At 35.3% G+C, this 21,529-nt stretch overlaps 1 protein-coding gene across 1 annotated transcript in view; it reads left to right on the top strand.

The window, feature by feature from the left end:
• LOC145676144 (uncharacterized) overlaps positions 1–21,529 on the top strand; it is a 140,634-nt gene that overhangs the window by 79,829 nt on the left and 39,276 nt on the right. The window contains exon 4 of the mRNA XM_081747051.1: positions 10,764–10,854. Coding sequence (XP_081603177.1) covers positions 10,764–10,854 — 91 coding nt within the window. The remainder of the gene's footprint in view (positions 1–10,763; positions 10,855–21,529) is intronic.

Raw genomic sequence — 21,529 nt, 5'->3', positions numbered from 1 at the left:
AAAACCTTCACCACGTGGGATGAGTCTTCTAGCTGATTGTAGATCTGGGTATTGTAATGATCGTTTACCCTTGGAGGTTATTCCCTTTACATTTGATAGACAAAAGTAACAGTCGTGTACATGATCACGTGATTCAAACCATAACATTGGTGTAGCAAATGGCATACACTTGTGAGAACCACGTAATAAGCCCTTAGATTTACTGCACACAATTTACAACAGAATTTCGGTGTCCAGGCTTTGTATACGTCGACTTTCGATGAAAAATACAATTCATATGTTTTTTTTTTTTTTTTTTTTTTTTTTTTTTTTTTTTACAACAGGCGTTATCTTAGTGAGCTTCGGGTTTGGAGTTATCCGTCCACACACATAACGGAAGTTGTCAGGATCATTTTTGCAGTTCCTAGGCATTTTCAAAATTGTACTACTATAAAACACAAAACACAGCAACGTTTTCAAATGTTACCCAGTTCACAACAAAAGATCCACAAGTTATGAGTTACCAGAACACACGTTTCAATGTTGTTTGTCTTCTATTAGCACAGTACGTCAAGAGATAATGCAGCTCACCACACCAACAAGCAAGGAAGTAAGCATACAATATTGATAATCAGTTGTTTCACCGCCGTCCGATGTTGCCAGGTGTAGGTGGGAGAAGTTAGTTCTGACGGTAAAGTTTCCACTTTTTCCCGCAACATTTTTTCAACTTTCGTCTACGGTGAGAACTGGAAGTAATGTATTTTCCATTAATGTTCGTTTGTACAGACGTGTTCAAAGTAACTCCACATTCAGTTTCTGAATATTTTACTGTTCTTACAATATTACGTGAGAAAATACGTTCGAACTTAGTGTAAATTACTACTTTGTAACTCTGTCTTAATTTCTAGTTTGTGTGGCATATGCTTTTCAATATCAATAAAACAAATGCGTACGTAACATTCAAATATATTGTATTGTATTGTATTGTATTGTATTTATTTCGTCCTTTTTTCATACATTTAGCACTGTATTACAATGCATATGAAGTGGACACGTCATTTATATATGAATACAAAAGTAAAAGAAACAATAGTAGTGAAAATTACACACACTAGGTTAATAATTAAGCCTTACTTCTTACATCTTATTACACTGTACATTTTACATGACATCATTGTTAAAAATAAACTTAGCAATTATTAAGCAATTATTACTTGCAGTGTATTTAGAAATCCTCCAACAAATATCTAATGCTAAAAGCGAGTAATAACATTGATTTACTGTACATCATGTAACATTTCTATTCACTTAGCAGTTCATGTATTCCTCTACCGAGTAAAAGCAATGTTGTAATAAATATTTCTGGAGTTCTTTTTTAAATTTAGCAACAGAGTCCTGAGTTTTTATTTCTTTCGGAAGTTTATTGTAAAGCATGATACCTGCGTATTTACACCCTTTTTCATATAATACTGTTCTGTGTTCTATAATAGAAAAGTTTTATTTGTTTCTTGTATCATGATTATGTTGCTGTTCTACTCGCGTAAGGACACCTTGTAGGTGTCTCTTTACAAATATGAATAGATTTAAAATATACAAACAGGGCACTGGAAGTATACGAAGTTTTTTAAATATTGGTTTGCAGTGATCTTTTGGTTTAGCAGTTGCCATCATTCTTATTATTCGTTTCTGTATCGTAAAAATTACTTTGGCCTGGTGGGTATTTCCCCAAAATATAATACCATATGTTAAATTCGATTGGAATAATCCAAAGTAAATTGTTTTTAAAGTAGACTCTCATAAAACATTTTTAAGTACTTTAATTGCAAAATACATTTGGTTTAATTTTTTACTAAGCTTAGTTATTTGCATATCCCAGGAGAGATTTTTATCTATCCAAATTCCTAAGAACTTTGTTGAGTTTACATATTCCATTTCGTTATTTTGGATTACAATGTTCCTAGGCTGTACATGTTTGTTGCGCATGTGATGAAATTTGATTGCTTGTGTCTTTTCAATATTTCATTTAAGCTTATTTTCTTTAACCCAGTGAGATAGTTTACAAAGGATTTCGTTTGCACTACCTTCAACAACCTCATTTGTTTTACCTTTTACTATAATATTAGCGTCATCTGCATAAAGGGATGCTTCTGCTGGAGCAATATTACTTGGTAGGTCGTTAATATATATCAAAAATAATAGCGGCCCTAATACGGATCCTTGTGGCACTCCACGTGTTATTTCTTGTTTCTCTGATATGTAGCATGTAGCTTAGTTTGTATCCCTGTTATTGTATGTGATTTCCACTACTTGCAGCTGATTTTTCAGATACGATTGAAACCATTTGGATGCAATGCCTCTTATTCCGTAATCTTGTAGCTTTGAGAGAAGATTTCTATGTGACACTAAGTCAAATGCCTTCGGAAGATCCAGAAAAACACCTATACATTTCTCCTTACTATCTAAACTTTTATGCACACTTTCCACGAAGTTATATATTGCAGTTTCTGTTGATTTACCTTGTAGGACGCCATGTTGCTCGTGTGTTATTAGATCATGTTTAAGTAAAAAGGATGCTAGCCGGATACTCATTGTAGTTTCTAAGATTTTTGAGAAAATTGAGAGAAGCGAAATAGGCCTATAATTTTCAAGCGCTGATTTGTCGCCTTTTTTACATATTGGTTTTACTTTTGCAATTTTTAATATACTAGGGAATTCTCCACTTGAGAGCGACATATTTATGAGGAAACACAGGGGGTCAAATATAATTACTATAAAGTGTGTATATCCAAATTGGAAATAAAACAAATGGAATAGTTACAAGAAAATTATCTCTCACACAAAGATTAATATTTCTTATGAAATCCCTTATTCTTTATTAAGTCTTTTATCCTTTGTGGCATCCTATGTACGAGTTTAGCACATTTTGCCTTCAATTCAGCATCATGATACCACAAATTGTTGATCTCCTTGATCAATTGAAGTTTGGTTCTAATGTGCTTCTTCTCTAGCTTTTCTTTCATGAAGCTCCAAACGTGTTCAATCGGGTTCATAGCAGGACTAGTGCCTGGCCACTTAAGAACACTAATTTCGTTGTCCTTGAAGAATTTTGTCACAGCTTTGGCCCGGTGGTATGGGATTCCATCATGCATAAAGATGAATTGAACGTCATCAAACCAGTGTGCAGTCTAGGAAAGCAGTTCTTCTTGAAGAACTTGTAGGTATTGGTCGTACTTCATTGTCCTCTCTACTATATACAGTCTTCCAGGCCCGAAGACAGAGATCACATCCCAGACCATGACTGAAGTAGGATGCTTGACGGTTTATTAAAGACATTCCAACTTGAATTCCTCCCAGGTCAACATCGCACACATTGTGAACATTCGTCACAGACAAAGATACATGATTCATCGCTGAAACACACTATTCTCCAATCGTCAGCAGTCCAATATTCTAGGCTTTGTCCATTCGAGGCGTTTCTTTGCCATGATTGGAGTAGATTCTATTTTTTTTTTTCTTGACCGTTTGCTTTTATTCCCTCGGCACAAACAATCCTTCGAACACTCTCAGGCCAAATGTCTCTCCATACTCAGCTATTTTATGCTTAAGTCTATTAGAAGTTGCACTTCTGTTTCCCACAGCCAATCTTTTTAGTTTTCTGATACCTCTTACGTTAGCGATAGCTTTCGTTTTCGCCCACACTTCCCAACCCTATTTTATCTCTTATTCATTTCAACAAAGATTCTACTTACTATCCCAACTCTACTAGTAATGTGTTGCCATGATATCTTATTCCACCAGAAGTATTTTGTTAGCTTCCATTTTACGCGGAGAAAGGTCTCTTGCTTTTCCCATTATGCTGAAATTACAGGACTACACATAATAAAAGATTGATACACGAAACACGTCACGATCATTTTAAACTGGCCCATTCGAACTATTGAACACTTTGAATGTAGTTAATTTCTTACGACAGCAACCACAACACTTCAGACTGTAACTTGTTAATAGGAACCACAATAGTTATGTATAACTGAAACACCACTTTCAGATCCCCCCCCCCCGTCACTAATACTATCTGCTGTTCAACGGTGATATCACCACTTCAACTGTACAGTAAACAAATGAAGGTTCCTATATTGGTGGTTTAACAATTACATTAAATGTTCTAGAACTCTGAAATTAGGACTCCTACATAAATTTTGCATTTTTCGAGCGTGAATTTAATAATTTGAACACGTCTGTATTTGATGTACTGCAATCTATGAATAACGGTGCTGTGTGCAGTATATATATATATATATATATATATATATATATATATATATATATATATACAGGCCCGTATTTATATATTTTTCACCCCTGTGCTCTAAATAATTTGCCGCCCCTGCACAAAATCTGCCGCCTCCCCCCAAAACGACCAATATTAGAGTTGTATTTATAGTTTTGTTTTTTGCTGAGATGAATAATGACAGTTTTAATCCAATTCAACTTCAAGGTCATAATACCCCGCAGGGAGAGGGCGAGATTTTAAAAGTAATCGAAAAAGATAGATATTAGTGTTGAATTCATAGTTTTCAAAGTCGCTGATCTTAACGATATCAATTTTCACGATGGTAAAGTCCATCCTCACCCCTTTGGGTTGTAGTGGGAATGGATGACTTTTTAAAAATAATCAGATAAGCTAGCTAATTAGTAACTACTGTAACTAGAGCTACTTAAAAACATTAACATATTTTCTCGCGCTTTTGCGGGATTCTGCCGGTTGCTAGTTTTAAATATTACTTTATTTTGAATCTTTAAAAAATCCTGAAGGCCGCGGTGGCTCAGTCGTAGAGCGTTCACCTCTGGTGCATGGGGTCCTTGGTCCAGATTGCGCCAAGTGAGCTTTGTGGTGGACAAACGCCGTGTATGTGGCTTTCCTCAGGGTTCTCCAGTTTCCTACCACTTTCTTAATTTACCATTTCTTTCATCCTCATAAGCACAGTCTCCTTTAGCCTCGCTGGCATAATCGTGGACTTAACACTTAAAGATTTTATTTCATTTAAAAAATCCAAAATTTTGCCGCCCTGTGCTCGAGCACAGAATAGCGCTTACCTAAATACGGGCCTATATATATATATATATATATATATATATATATATATATATATATATATATATATATATATATATATATATATATATATACTGCTCATATATATCATTATTATAAAAAAGGATATGTTTAATAACAAATCCAAATTAGTCCCAGAATGTAGAAACTTGTAATTACATTTTCCGAGTTTTCCAAAAATTGAGACCTGATACACAAAAGCTATTATTATTTTTGAATTCAGTGGGACAAATCCTTTCAGAATCGCTTATTAGTTTTCAGGGGAAAAAATTGGTGTTGAACAGTGTTATAGACAACGAGCGACATGTTTTTTCAACACCCTGAAAATAATTTTTTTAAAGATATTTCTCGAAAACTACACATGGTGGTTAACACTCACTTACATGGTTTTGTTCAACTCAATGACATGTATTGATGTCTCATCTTTGGATATTTCTTCGCCATAACTCTAGATTACTAGACTTATTTTTTTGTCTTCTAATACTAGACTGGGTGAAAATTCACCCAGATTTTTTTTAACTTTTTTCCCTAGGTGTGATTTACTTTATTTGAAGCTAATAATTATATTTTAAGATAGATAATATACTACTCATGGACAGTTTTTTGGTAAATAATGTCAAATGGAACTTGTTTAAAACATACATGAACTGAAATCCCACTTCCACCACAAAACACATTAGTCAGCATTTGTCTGATCACTAATAATAAGACTTTATGCTTTACTCAAAATGTTTATAAAATTGAAACAAGTATTTCAATAAATTTTCATTGTGTGTATTTTACTTTTTATCAAATACTTTTTTTTAACAATACGAGAAAAGGTGCGTTTGAGAAAACTGTGAGAGATTGTCTTTATATTCAATACTAAACTGGATGAAAATTCATCCATTTTTTTTATTTAAAAATGTAAAGTGCAAATTAAGAAAACATTTATTTCTTAAGCACTTGTTACTATTACAGCATACGACTTGTGGCTACGTGTTATGCAGTCTTCGAAATGTGTGATGAATTCAATTTTTGTTAGCCAGTTGCTTAATCAAAAGTAACGCAAATACCTAGGTACTAGACTGCGTGCAAAATCACCCACCAGCCTGTATTTGACGCTGAACTGAATCTCAAGACACTATTCTCAACACTCGGTCACATGCTGCACAGAAAGGAAGGAGAATACCAGGAGTTACGTGAAACTAGATGATGATGACCTGTAGTAACACGCTACGAAAGCAAACTCTGGGTGAATTTTCACCCGGTCTAGTAATCTAGGGTTAAATGCTAGTAATACTGTAGAATTCACAACTAGTATTTGTAAAGTAAAGTGAAAGATTAACAAAAATAGATAAAATGTAGTAGAGCCTGTCTATTCCACTTGTGCCCTCGCAAACTATGCGAACTATACTTCGGCCCCACCCCCGTCACCCTCTGGCGGTTGAAAACCTCCCTTTGGCTAGGGAAAAGAAGTGAATGACCTCAACTGTGTTGCCAATTTGTCATTCAGTCGTTTGGTCTTGATGAGTGAAGATCGTAGGCTACTTAGAGTGGCTAATAAGGCAGAGCACACCGAAGTCCGTGAAATAATTCATTGTGGCAACGTTTCCGCTTTCAACAATTGAAAGATCTCGGCCGCATCAACTTGTCCCTCCGCTTTCGAGGGAGGTACGGGAAATCACATATCGACAGCAGCGCCAGAAGGGGCACAGTTGAGATAGAAAGGCTCTAGTTAGTAGTATATTCTGCTACTTATACAGTGCATAAATAAATAAGAATTTATTCAACCAAAATAAAAACCGTCAATTCTTATTGGCAATGAATGATATACCTTTTATCGCCGCAAAAAATGTATACTTTATTTTTGATTTCCTCAAAAATTAAACCTCACATTTTCTTTTACCTGCAAACATGTTAATTTGTTCTGCGTGGTACGTTCTATCTACTGATATATATTTTGTCTTTGGACAATATTTTAGTTAAACAGAAATTAGAAGTTGAGCTAAAAATACCATGTTTACTCGCGTAATAGTCGCACTTTTTGTATCAATTTTTAAATGCGAAAATCCAACTGCGACTATTACACGAGGAAAGTTGCCATTCAATTATTGCTATGATCAAAACAATTTCGAATTTTGATGCATAGAGCATTGTGTTAACATAAAATGGAGGGAGGAAGTAGTTTGCTTGATCTCTGTTGACAGATGGTTCACGATATAACGTATCAGTAAACACGAAAAGTTCTTTTGCTCGGATTCGCGTAAGATAAACAATATCGAAGGAAATCTCGTTCACAAAGACAAAAATTCCTCAGACTGCGACTTGTATGAGGGGATAATTTTTGGCGAGTATTTTACTTCAAACTTAAGGTGCGACTATTATGCGAAGGCAACTATTACGCGGGTAAACACTGTAAACACCTCAATAAGTGGCATAGTTTTTGTACAGAATTAATTTATTTTTTCTCCATTTTCTCGAAAACTACGTATGAGCTATTACATTATTTTGTTCAACTCAGTAAAAATTTGTCTCGTTTTTTGAAACAGTTTGTTTCATTAAACTTTAACAATATTATACTAGGTAGATCTAACAAAGTTACAGATACAACTAAAAGTTGTTCTACGTTCGAAATATTGTGGCAGAACTCGTTTTTCGATTTAATAATTTTTATATTTTCAATTTTAATTAATGTTTACGTTACAAGAATCGTATATTAAGGTTAAGGTGATTGAATGTTATGTATGAGATATAATGCAAGCTGCACAATGTTATTATTCCAGTGTCAGCATAATGTTGTAAATAGAATGTTAATAAAATGTCTTCGTCGAGAGTCTGGCAATGCAGACAATGCGTCTATTCTCGCATTAGCCAGATTCTGTGCATTGTACAAAGAGAATCTGTAAGATTTCACAAATTTCACGAAATCACGGATATGCGGAAATTGCTTAGAATCGAGAAATCAGAGTGTGTCGAGAGTTGCAGTTTTTGAGTCTTGACACATGGAGGGAATTTGTTTTTCCATGCGAAAAGGGGTCGCACGTGCCGACAAGCAGCCGACAAGCAGACGACAAAAGTTGGACCAGGCTCAACAAAACCAGAGGATGAGAGAGGTTCAGGATCAGTCCTTGGAGGCCGATTCGATCAGTCCTTGGAGATCAATTTGAGGATTTTTGAAGATTAGTTGAATTCAGTCCATGATTAAGTCTTGGAGAACTTAGTTAAAATCGCCAGACAGTCAGATGACAGCCAAAGGAAAGTCATCGTAAACTACATTATTTAAACCACGTAGAACGTCACGTCCAGATAAGCATTTGAGAGGAGTCCATACCTCAATGCTCGTCCTCACCGTCCAGTACTAAGGAGTATCATCATAGAGGAGCTACGTTCGACACCAGGTCACCGTTGGAGCACCACCAAAATCTTCAGGTATGTGTTACACCTACTCAGGGCTCAAAGGCTCAATACTCGATCATTGCAATACTCGTCTGGCAAAAGTTCCTAATATCCGTTATTAAAAGCATCACGAAATCTTACAGTTAAATCCTACTTATGAGAAATATAGTGATATCAATTAAATGAAGTTAACGTTTTCTTATTTGAATTTATCCCCATTTGATAAACCTCTCGCATATAAATATTAGGTTTATCCCACTCATTCTAGATGGTGAGTGGAAGGCATCCAGTTTTACTCAAACTCGCATCCCCAAACTAGGCACTGAGTGGCTGGGTTGTCAATATTAACAATGAAAACTTAACAATATTGGTAAGGAAATCAACTATTGTTTATACCGTATATTAGAAGAATACATACCAATATTCGCCTGGGATTGAGGAAAAACCTCGTTAAAATTCGTGGCAGAATGCTACAAACGGTATTAGACTTGAGAATCTTCCCATCATAGAAGTAATTTAACAGTTCATTTACTTCCACTTCTTCTTCTTCTTCTTCTTCAAATTCTGCCTATTCCGTTGTGTTTGGACGTATGTAGTATTAAATAAAGTTATTACGCGTTGTGTCTTCTAATTGTGTAAATATGAATAATATTTCTGTAATAGCTTGCTGGAATTTTATGGGAGTTTCGCTCTTCTCTTCCTCAGGTCAGTAATCATCCAATTCATTTGATGCAGCTTTCCACTCTTTCCTGCCCTAAGTCAGAATTTTCAGTCCTTTTGCTTCCCTACATCGTGAACTATTTGTTACGCATATTTCAATCGCGGACTATCTCCAAGTGTTTTTTTTTCCTTCTGCTGCTCCTTCATAGCTAATAGGGTGATTTCCCAATGTCTCATATTGTGTTCAGTCACCCTATCGCTTCTTGAAATATTCTTCAGTATACTCCTCTCCTTTATATGATATCTTATCCTTCCATCTAATTTTCAATATTCTTTCATAGCATCACATTTCGAAGGCATCCATTCTCCTAGAGTACATGCCTTATATCTGTACAACAACACACTCCATACATATGCTTTCATCGGCATTTTCTTAATTTTATGTCGACAATTCCGGTTAAAAGCTTTTGTTTTTCAATACCTTTTTTGCGTGACCTATCCTGGAATTTACATCTTGTTTGCATTTATTATCAATTGTTATTTTACTTCCTAAGTAACATAATTTCTACATTTCTTCCACCACGTGATTTATTTTGATCTTTTCTTCTTCTTCTTTTCTTATGCATTTCATAACTTTCGTTTTGCTCTTATTAATTTTCATGTTGAAATTAATTCTAATTATACATTGCCTTTGTGTGATTCCATTAATAACCACCTAGTATATATATGTGTTGTACCAGGTGGTTATTGATATACTTGTAGTGTTGCTTTTTTTTTTTTTTTTTGAGGTGTAAAGAACATTATTTTTAAGAAACTTCTTTAATAAAAATTGTGCTACTATTTTATCACATAATTCAGTCATAATGCATTGTAGCGTAAAATCTGGAATGGAAAGGCTTCTGTAATAAGCTACATATATGCAATACTAACCATAACAAAAACGTTTCATGCTTTATCAATAAACTGTTAGAAAGAAGTGTCATATAAAACAAAGGAGATCTTAAAATGAATCGAAGGCATGAACAGAATACGTTCTTCAGCAGCTTATTCTATAAGAAGAATACGTAAATTGTTGAAACTATATAAGGCAATATAATTTAGAAACAGAGAATAGTGTTTCCATGACCTCTTGAATTCGTACTCAAAAGATTTATGTGGCTGAAACATTCTTCTTTTAAAAAAAATCAATTGCTTAGTAGTCAATAAGGGAACAAAATAACTTGAGCGGAGAATGTTTCTTGTGGGATAACTGGAGCTCAATAATAGGAAACATGTAAATCCTCTGTGTTCTATTTATTGATTTATTGAATTCTATTTTTTGAACTTCGGTGCGCTTTGATTTTTAGAATTGTCTTCGCTGAGAAATATATGTATCACTTTTCCTCAGAATTTGATACTTCCGAACATCAGTGATTAGTCTTTTATACTTGTTGCTTAATACTTCTTAATGTACTTAAGATGATCTGCCTTCAATGCATGTTTATCTGTTCATATGGTAAGGGAAGACAAGAAACCTACAAGTTGAGATTTTGTGCAGAAGTCAATGAATCATGAAAAAAAATTACATTGTTTATAAAATTATGTAGTCAAACATTTATTTAACACATTGTTTTATTTTCTTATTCCGTAGGTGGAATGACCTAAACCTAACAATTTGTTTATTATGCATATGGTTCTTGACTATTTCAGCAGTCAGTTCTGGGCAGTCGGCTTTAAGCAAGGTATGCTATCTTCAATTTGTAGTAAGTTTATGATGATTAAAGTAACTTCTTTTATATTAAGATTAAATAACGCCTTTGGCGTGGGAGACCCGGGTTCGATTCCCAGCGGAAGCTCATGTGGCTCAGATTCCACGTTAATCAGTAGGTCCCTTCCCATATAGCCTCGCTGCTGAATGGGACGTTAAACTCCAAATCAACTCAACATTATATTAAGATTATACGAAAAGTGTCTACCTTTTTTTGAGGGGGGGTGGATACAATTTTACAAGTACTATTGAAGATTGGTCGAATATTAAACCTCTATTTAAATTTCTTGAAACCTTACCTCTTCCATGTTTATATATATATATATATATATATATATATATATATATATATATATATATATATATATATATATATATATAGGGGTCTATATATATATACAGGGTGGTCGTGCATGAATGTCGGAAAATTCGGGAGATGAATCTACAGGTAAAAACAAGCAAAAAATGTCATATGAACATTGGGTGAGTGCGGCTTCGTTTGGACGCTAGAGGCGTCTGAAATGTCACCTTCCGAGGCGGCAATTTGTAATATCTCAAGAACGGAGAGAAATACGAATGTCGGGTCAAAACATATCAAAGGAAACCCCATCCGAAGAATCCAATTATGCATAAGTAATGGCGAAACAGTGGCGGCGCTAGAGGGGGGCACAAAGAAAGTGAATGAAACATGGAGAAAAGTGAACAATTTACACTGAAAAATTGTAGGAGGGGATGTTACTTGGAACATACAACAACAAATGTTAATGAACAAAAGGACAACGGCTAGTCTGTAGGGATATTATGGGAGGCGGATTGTAGGAATACAGTATCTTTGTAACGGTGAGAAATAGGAATGTCGGGTCAAAAGATATCAAAGGAAATCACATCCGAAGAATCCAATTATGTATAAGTGATGGCGAAACAGTGGCGGTGCCAGGGGAAGCACAAAGAAAGTGGATGAAACGCGGAGAAAAGTTTAAATTGGTGAAAACACAACTATTTAAAAGCAATAAGGAAACAAGGAATACAACTCTAGGTGTACTGTATGATACATGTCCGATGACAGAGGGCGCATAGCTACAGTAGATGGAACAAGGGGGCGTGCAGAGCGTCGCGTAGTAGAGTTGGTTATAGGAGTAGTGAAAGCGTGGTAACGAGAGCGTTCGCATCGAAGGTGCAGAGGACAGCGCACAGTTCATTCGTACTGAATGGGGCAATGACAGTAATAGCACAAGCGTTTTAGTGCTAAACTCTACAGGCAGGGCAGTGATCCATGTGTATGTGAATGTGGTTTAGTTTGTGAAACAGTGTTGATGTTGACAAGCGCGGACGGACAAGTGCTATGTGTAATGCACCACAATGAATAGGGTAGTATACACTAACGCCGAAATGACAGATATGCATTTGATGTACGGCTTAGCGGAAGGTAATGCAGAAGAAGCACGTAGGTTGTATGCGGAACGCTACTCAGATCGACAAATTCCAGCACCGGAGATGTTTATTCGTATTCATCAGCGATTGCGGGACACTGGGTCATTCCTTCCCAACACAGACATTCCGAGACGACGACGCGTTCGAACACCCCCACTGGAAGAGAGGGTACTCCGACATGTGACCCGGAACCTGAATATTAGTACCCGACGAATAGCAAGGCAGGAACACGCTTCGCATCAAGTCGTGCATAGTAATAATCGCATCTTGCATAGTAATAATCTCAGACCATACCACGTACAACGAACGCATGCGTTATACGATGGTGACTATGAAACCCGACGACGTTTCTGTCGTTGGTTATACCGCCGCAGCCGTGTATCACCAGCCTTTCTAACACAGGTATTGTTCTCGGATGAGGCATTATTCACACGGGATGGCATCACAAATTTCCACAATGACCATCGATGGGCACTCAACAACCCGCATGCAATTGTAGAGACGAAGCATCAACAGCGTTTCCAATTGCATGTGTGGGCTGGTATTATTGGCGACAACGTTGTGGGACCACACTTCTTACCACAGCGATTGACCGCAATACCGTATCTCCAGTTTCTGACTCAGAACCTACCTATTCTGTTTGAAGATGTGCCACTGGGGACACGACAGTGTATGTGGTTTATGCATGACGGCGCCCCTGCCCACTCATGTCATACCATTCGTGCATATCTGAACAAAACATTTCCACGCAGGTGGATAGGTCATGGTGGAAGACAAGCATGGCTCCCACGTTCACCCGACCTGAATCCCCTAGATTTTTCCTGTGGGGTTACGTGAAGAGTCTAGTGTATACACGGCCCCTGCATGATGTTGAAGATCTTCGCCAGCGTGTATGTGCTGCATTTGCCACATTACGGCAAACGCCAGCGATACTGGCACCAGTCAGAGTATCCTTACGCCATCGTGTAGTTGTCTGCCTCGAAGAACAAGGAGGACATATTGAACAGCTGCTATGGTATGGCATTATGTTGACCATGGTAAGTACAATACCTCATGCTTTTACAGTACACTTGGTCTCATCTTCCATACGTGTTTTTCACGATCTGCACGTTTCATCACTAAGAGTGTTTAACAGTATCTTTGCAGCTCCCAGGCGCCGCCACTGTTCCACAGTATGTGTGCATAATTGGATTCTTCGGGTGGGATTTCCTCTGATATCTTTTCACCCGACATTTCTATTTCTCTCCGTTAAAATGATACTGTATTTCAACATTCCACCTCTCATAGTGTCCCTACAGCGTAGCCATTATTGCCTTTGTTCATTAACATTTGTTGTTGCATGTTCCAAGTAACATCCCCTCCTACAATTTTTCAGTGTAAATTGTTCACTTTTCTCCATGTTTCATTCATTTTCTTTGTGCCCCTCTCTAGCGCCGCCACTGTTTCGCCATTACTTATGCATAATTGGATTCTTCGGATGGGGTTTCCTTTGATATGTTTTGACCCGACATTCGTATTTCTCTCCGTTCTTGAGATATTGCAAATTGCCGCCTCGGAAGGTGACATTTCAGACGCCTCTAGCGTCCAAACGAAGCCGCATTCACCCAATATCCACATGACATTTTTTGCTTGTTTTTACCTGTAGATTCATCTCTCGAATTTTCCGACATTCATGCACGACCACCCTGTATATGAACTTCTAAAATTTGTAAGAAAAGATATACAGATAAGTACAAGCAGCTTCCGGTTGAACTCAGATATTCATATGCATAATACAAGACAAGCGTCTGATCTTCACGTAGAGTCCTCACGTTGAAAAGTACATAAGAATAGTACATTTCCTATGGCAGTGAATATTTATAACAAGCTTCCTTCCACTTTAAAAAACAAAACATCCGGTTTCAATAAAGCAGTCAAATTCTGTAGAAGAATATCTCGGTAGTAGAATAACTGTAGAAGAATAACTGTAGTAAATAAGGTTTAAAGTATATATATTTTGTATATCTATGATGTAAGGTTTTATTAACTGTTATGTTGTTTTATACCGTTGCATGTAAATTAGAATAATGAAAAATTGTACTTTTTTTTTTAAACATAAATTCACACTATTTTAATATTGCATGTAGATTTAAATGTATATATATATACACATTCAGTGTTCTTATGACGTGTCCAACTCATATGTTCACGTTGTGAACAATTTGTATGAAAAAAGATGAAAATAAATACAATACAATACAATTATAGAAGCTTTTCGTAGTCTCAGGAAAAGTCAAGCAAGAAGTAGTACAGGATACTGTAGCTGCGAAAAGCTTAGAAAGCTTAATGACATTAAGCTATACTACATAAGTTTTCATTTTTGGAAAGTTTAACAGGCTACGCAAAGAGTTGGAACATTTTAGTAAATAAAATATGGTCAAAGCTCTTATTGAACATTTTGATTAATGGTGCAAAAAATAACTGGTTAAATTTTAAATCAAATTTAACCTTCTTTGTAGAGTTATGTAATAGTCTCGTACTGGAATTCTTTAGCTTTAATTAATCAAATGAAATAGAGACTCAGGTCGCTACCCACGTTATAGTCCTTTTCGAAATTTATTAGAAAAACAGTTGAGAATGCACCAAGAGCATTGACAGAACGAACTTATAAAGAATTGAGAGATGGAGTGGGAAGGATAACTGTGATTGTTCCTACGTGTAAAAGTAAATCTTCTTATCCACACCTTCTGTTTCGCGCAAAAATTCGCTAAATATCATCTCTCTATGACTTAGTTCCCAAGATATGGCTTTTTAAATCTCCTGAAATTCCAACTTTTTTGGCCAATACCTGGGGAAAGGTGACCAGTTAGCCAGTAGCCACCGGTTATTGTTTGGTACCAAACTATTCACCATGCTCTTAGGTATTCATCAACACCAATGCGATCTCTCTATGACTTACAGTTCCCGAGATATGGCTCCTTAAATCTCTCGAAATCGGAACTATTTTTTGGCCAATATCTTGGGAATGATATTGGTGTTAATCAATACATAAGAGGATGGTAAACATTTTGGTGCCGATGTTAACTTGTGCTCACTGACCAAACCAGTGGCCAGTTGGACAATGACCACCAGTTACTATTTGTTACCGAAGTATTCACCATTCTCTGAGGTATTGATGAACACCAATATCATCTCTCTATATCTTATGGTTCCCGAGACATGTGTGATGATGAAGTCAAGTGGATAGTTAGCGATACTGTTACACGTTATTAATTTTTATAATAAACGTATTGTTTTGCTCAGCGAGTAGTTCAAATCGGATTTAAGTCTACTAAAGCCAAGCTGGAAAATGTTACCGAGATATGGCTCCTTAAACCTCCGGAAATAGGCTAGAGTGAAGCCAAAAATAAACACTTCTCAGTTTTTGATGCTCTATCGAATGGAGGGCTCAAAATTGAAAAATCGCAAATAACAGACAGACACAGACACAGACATAGAGAATTTAGTAACGAACTTTTTAAGTTCCTTGAACATCTCTTTTCTTTTCAAGATTGAGAAAACTATCTTCAGTCAGAAAAATGAGTAAATTGTACTCGAAGTACAAGCAATACCATCTGAAAGGGAATTAAGAAATTTAAAAGAGCTTGAAGATCCAATCGTACCTTCTCGAGTATTATAATTATGTGGGATAACATAATCCAAGAAAGTTCGAGAATTTCACAGTAGCTGCCATCAACAATCGTAATTTAGATAACTAAGTTCAACCGTTGATAAAGCCTTCGTATTTTGAGATTAAAATAATGGAAAATGAAGAAGATTTTCAGGCAGATCAAAGGGAGTTAAGACGTAATTTATATCAGGGCCTCTCCCACAAACGTTACATATGTCAAAGAATCAAAAGGTCTTCTCAAAAGACTTTTCCTTAAATACTTTCTTAAAAGACAGTATAAATTTGAATCTTTCCAAATTTTGCGGATGTTTCGAAAATTAGAATTTCCTGAGAAGTTCCATTGAACTGGAACCACACGAACGGGTTAGAGAGGCGGAACCTAGTGAGAAATCGCATTTCTTTAGAAAATGGACAGATTATAGTAGTTGTGAGGCTGTAAACACTCGTAATTTTGCCAGAAGAATTTAATCAAGGGATGGATCGAGAATAATAAAGAAATGAGATGAACTGAAGTCTCAGAACATCGGTAAAACATCTGTTAACTGTACTTGTTTTACAACAGCATGAAAATCAAAACACAATGTTGGTCTACTTCAGAAAGCTGGTGGCTAACGCAACGATTTTAGAGAAGAGATTTTCCTGTTCAGAATTGAATCTCTGCGTGTAGTGGAAAAACAGCAGGGACAAATTTAAACAAGGGAATTTGGAACTTTGTTTATCGAACGGTAGAAGTACATATTTCAGAGTACAGTGTGTTAAAGTGGAATTTTATGGTTATAAAATGATATATAGTTTTCGTACGGCACAAGCTTGCTGAAACCTGTTAAAGTCGGAGGATATTTTCTAGCAAACATGACAATAACTTTCCTCATTTCATCAGGTGATGAGTGCATTGTTGACAGGGCGTTCGCAATACGTAAGTTTGACACTCCTAACGAAGGGAGAAGATAGGAATAATCCAGGAACGCAAGAGTCTAAAGAACAAATGTTGGAAAAGATCTAAATTGATTCTCAGAAGGACGAAAGTTTTGTTTCATTTTGAATAAACTCAGTAAAGTATTTTAATGTAAGTTTAGTCTTATGCACCTACAAGGGGGATCCAGAACCTTCTGCTTCCCGTTTAAGGCCTTCATCTCGAGAAGAAAGATTATGAGAGAAGTTTTAGGTTAAATTGTAAAAGATAATTGTGATAGTTAAATCAAATTCATTTTGTTTTAGTTACTCTTTCCTCACATAATTAAACAATGTTCTAATAGAAGCGCTTTCTTATTTGGAAAACAAAAATTTATTTGTTTCTCTCGAACTCTTACTTGCCTATTCACAAATTTTGAACGTAAGGAGAATCAACCTGAAACAGTGACGCAACTAAGGGCAAACGGGTGCCGGATTGGGGGGAGGGGAACGCAAAACTGTACAAATATTTATTTTCATTATAAGGCAAGGAAAGGAGTTTTAGCACACTAAAGAGATCATTAAAAATTGTAAAAAGATCATAAAAAAATTAGTTCTGAAATTAACAGGACAACTCACCAACCTTAGAATCATATTCATAGAGCATAAGTTAGCTTCAAAGCTATCTTTTGAGGACGTAAAATCCTTTGCAACCAGAAAAAAACCCAAAGTTAAATTTTATTTTCAGCTTTTAGTGTTTTCATTTAACTTGCAACGATTTAAGAGATTTGCAAAATGTCCGAGTATAATACTCGAGACAACAGTTTATTGTTTGTCATAATTACATATTCTATTCTAAAGCAACATACTGTTGATACATTGTACACATATTCATATCCCGATATAATTCCAAAAAACATTGTGATTTGCAGTTATTATGATAAGACTGTAACTGTATGTCAAACATGCTATTCTCAGATTATTTGGCAATCAAATACTAATTAGTTTGGTGTTTTATCTTCTGCTAAAAATTAAATTATGTACTGCAATTTTGAAATCAAGCTTTACCACTTGAAGAAGAAATGGAATAGGAGAATTACTATGTGATGCCAATATCAGGTGTAGTCGGGGAGCGTTTTGGTTTACGATGTATGAATAACGATGTATGATAACGATGTATGAATATGATGTAATTATGTAACAAATTTAACATGTGATGTTTATTATAATTTTGTACTTCAAATGGTGTAATAAGCTGTAATTACAATTTGATTTATATGCATGACAACTGTGGAACTTATAGGAGATACTCTCCATATTGTAAGTCAAGATAGGCTAAATAAATAAATACTTGGTCACGAGGGGCGGAAGGCCGTAAGGCGAGTTCTTGCCCCGGGCAACAGCTAGCCTAGTCCCGTCACTGTTGAAACAATCTTCATAACCCATGAAAGCATATACTAGTTTGTACATACGTGGGTGCTACGATTTAAGGGAACTTCTTCCCATTTTGCTAGATTAATGCAAATGGTACTGAAAGAAGCGTATTAGACCGAACTTGTCCCTTTTTATGCTGATGTTTTATCGGAGCAGAGACTTCGGCTTAAAGAACGCTCAAACGTTTAGAAAAGGCAGGACTTACGTTCAGCCGTGATAAAACTATAGTTTTGAACAATAAATAGAATATTTGAATTACAAAATTAATTTTGCCAGGTTATATCTATCTACCTATATATATATATATATATATATATATATATATATATATATATATATATATATATATATACAGGATGAGTCAAAATATGTGTTACAAGCCAATATCTCGCGAACTATACATCATATAAGAAAAATATTAAGAGACAATGTACAATACAGAGGGGCCTAAGAAATGAGTCAAACATTAGGTTTCCCCCGCCCCCCCCCGTTTTGAGGGGAGGGGGTGAACGTGAAATTTTCAAATGGAAACATAGGTCGAGTGATACCTCGTTCGAAAGAGCTTGAAAAATTGAACAATTTTTGTAGGAAACAATTTTTAATATGGGGTACCGTTTTCAAGATAGACCCCAAAATTGGTCCTGTAGCAGATAAAATTTCCAGTACTTATAAATCGGAAACGTATGAGTAGGAAACGATTAAAAAAAAAAATGAAAAACGAAAACATCATAGGCAATTTGGAATGATGTTGTCGTGGTGTCCCCAGAGCCCTAATCATGGGGCCCCGGGACCAATTTCAAAATTTCAAATGGGAATATAGGTTGAGTGATACCTTGTTTGATAGATCGTGGAAAGCCAAACAGCTTCGTACAACATTTGTTTTCATTTTGGGCAAACCTGTTTCAAAATGGCCGCCAAAAATGGTTCCACATTCAGATAGAAAGTCCAGTGTTCAAATTGAGTATTACACGCCAATATCAAGCGAACTACGCATCAAATAAGAAAAGTGTTAAGAGTCAATGCACAATACAGACAGGCCTAAAAATATGTCAAACACGAGATTCCATCATAATACTGTAAGTGAATAACAAGTAAAATGTTCGGGGGCAAAATCGACCTATAAGGATAATAATAATAATAATAATAATAATAATAATAATAATAATAATAATAATAATAATAATAATAAGAAGAAGAAGAAGAAGAAGAAGAAGAAGAAGGAGGAGGATACTGCTACGAAAAATAATAATAAAACTAGTAATAATAATAATAATATGAATGAAAATAATAAGACAATGAATAATACTAATACGTATGCGCAAAGAGACGTCGTTCCTCAATCACTACAATCCTATGAGAAAGGGATAGGAAGGTACCTACTAGGCCCTACTTGTAGGCAACATCTCAACATGTGCCCAGTTAGAGTAAGGAAAGGCCGTCAACGTCATTGCCTGGGGAATGAAACCGATGGCCTTCGGAACATAGTACAACGATAACGTTGTATATTGCATTCACACAGGGGACGGGGAATGTGATTTTCATCGTTCTACTGAGAACATTTGAATGTACCAAATTTCACATAAGTAAATCCCCACGCTAAGCGGGTTTGCATATCCAGGCTCCTAACTATGAAAATATTTACGATCACTCCAACCCCAATCATTTCACAGATTCAACCTGTTGTATATAAGTTATTAGGACATAAAATTGAATGTAATTTATACGAAAAACCCTTTTATGCATTGCAAGACCTGTAACGTCCAAATATTCACCACAAACTTATAGTTGTATCGACATAAACAAACAAACAAAATAAAAAAAAAGTGTGGAGCAGGAAACCACTTTACACAAAAGTCAAAAGAGGTTATTGAAGGCATACGAACTGGTCGAGCGGTTTGGGTGACTAGTCTGTCAATCAGAAGTTTATGTGTTCAAACCCTGTAGAAAATATTCGTTTTTTTTTCTTAAAAGTGTGTTCCTATTTTCATCAGAGGACTGAGAACATTTCTTTGAATAAATCTTTGGAAACTACTTTTCTCTCAAATTCGATTAGAAGCGAACATTATATGAATTGCAAATCTAACATCCACAGCTGAGAACAAAATATTAAGTATGTTCAATATGTCATTATTATCCTTTGATTTGTAGTGAAAAACTAATTATAAGCATTGACAATTTCAGAAGATTCTCCCCCGGTAATGGTCAAGATATGAATGAGAAAAAACTGATAAAACATTATTAGTCCATTTGAGCATGATCGAAGATAACTTATGGCCACGAAGGGGAAATTTATGTCGACAGGATCTCAAATTCTCCGACAGGTCATGCCCTGAAATCTTCACTGTTTGAAAGGTATCCTTAACAAATAGAATATTATATTTATTTCTCCTTCTACGTTTCGAAATGGAAAAATCATAATTTTAAATAGAATTATAATACCATAAGCATAAAGATTTATACAACTAATGAAGTAAATATCCTTGTGTAAGTTATCGATTTCTATTCGGATTAAAACTCGAATATTCGTTTGCATCACATTTTAAAGTAAATCCTCTCTATATATAGTTCCTACTGGAAAGCATGTTTAACTCCAATTACTTAATCAATATTTTTAATAATATATTTTTATTGTAATACTCTTACTATTCAATGTTGTATGCACTTAATTTCCCAAAGCAAAACCTCACAAATGTATAATTGACTAGTAAATATTATCAAATAAATTATCATTTAGTTTACGTAAACATTGCATCGCCTGATTTGAAACTTCGTATTTTAAATAATAATAATAATAATAATAATAATAATAATAATAATAATAATAATAATAATAATAATAATAATAATAATAATAATAATAATAGTAGTAGTAGTAGTAGTAGTAGTAGTAAAATCATAGCCATATCTTTATCAGAATTTCAGGCTTAGTCAATAAATGAATTCAACATAGTCTCTATTCGAAGCTCTATTTAATCGAATCAGATAGAAATACGAAGAGGAACTTCGAGAACAGGTAAAAGAAAAATGTTACTTTGGTGGGTTTGAAAGTAACTTTTAAGAGGTTTTTTTTTGTTTTGTTTTTTTTTTTTACAATTACAGACAAATGCCTTGGACACTATTTTCTTTTCTTTAAGTTAACTGATTCACCGAACGTATCTGACATATGAGTAACTTGTCTCTATTTTCTACTCGGTTATACACGTTTTACAATCTTTTCCATTAACCTTGAACGACAAGAACACGA

The sequence above is a fragment of the Thermobia domestica genome, chromosome 18, assembly GCF_964235325.1.
Source record: "Thermobia domestica chromosome 18, izTheDome1.hap1.1, whole genome shotgun sequence".
In the NCBI taxonomy this organism is placed as follows: Eukaryota; Metazoa; Arthropoda; class Insecta; order Zygentoma; family Lepismatidae; genus Thermobia; species Thermobia domestica.
Note: the sequence above shows the minus strand (reverse complement) of the source record. Positions and strands in the feature narration are given on the sequence as shown.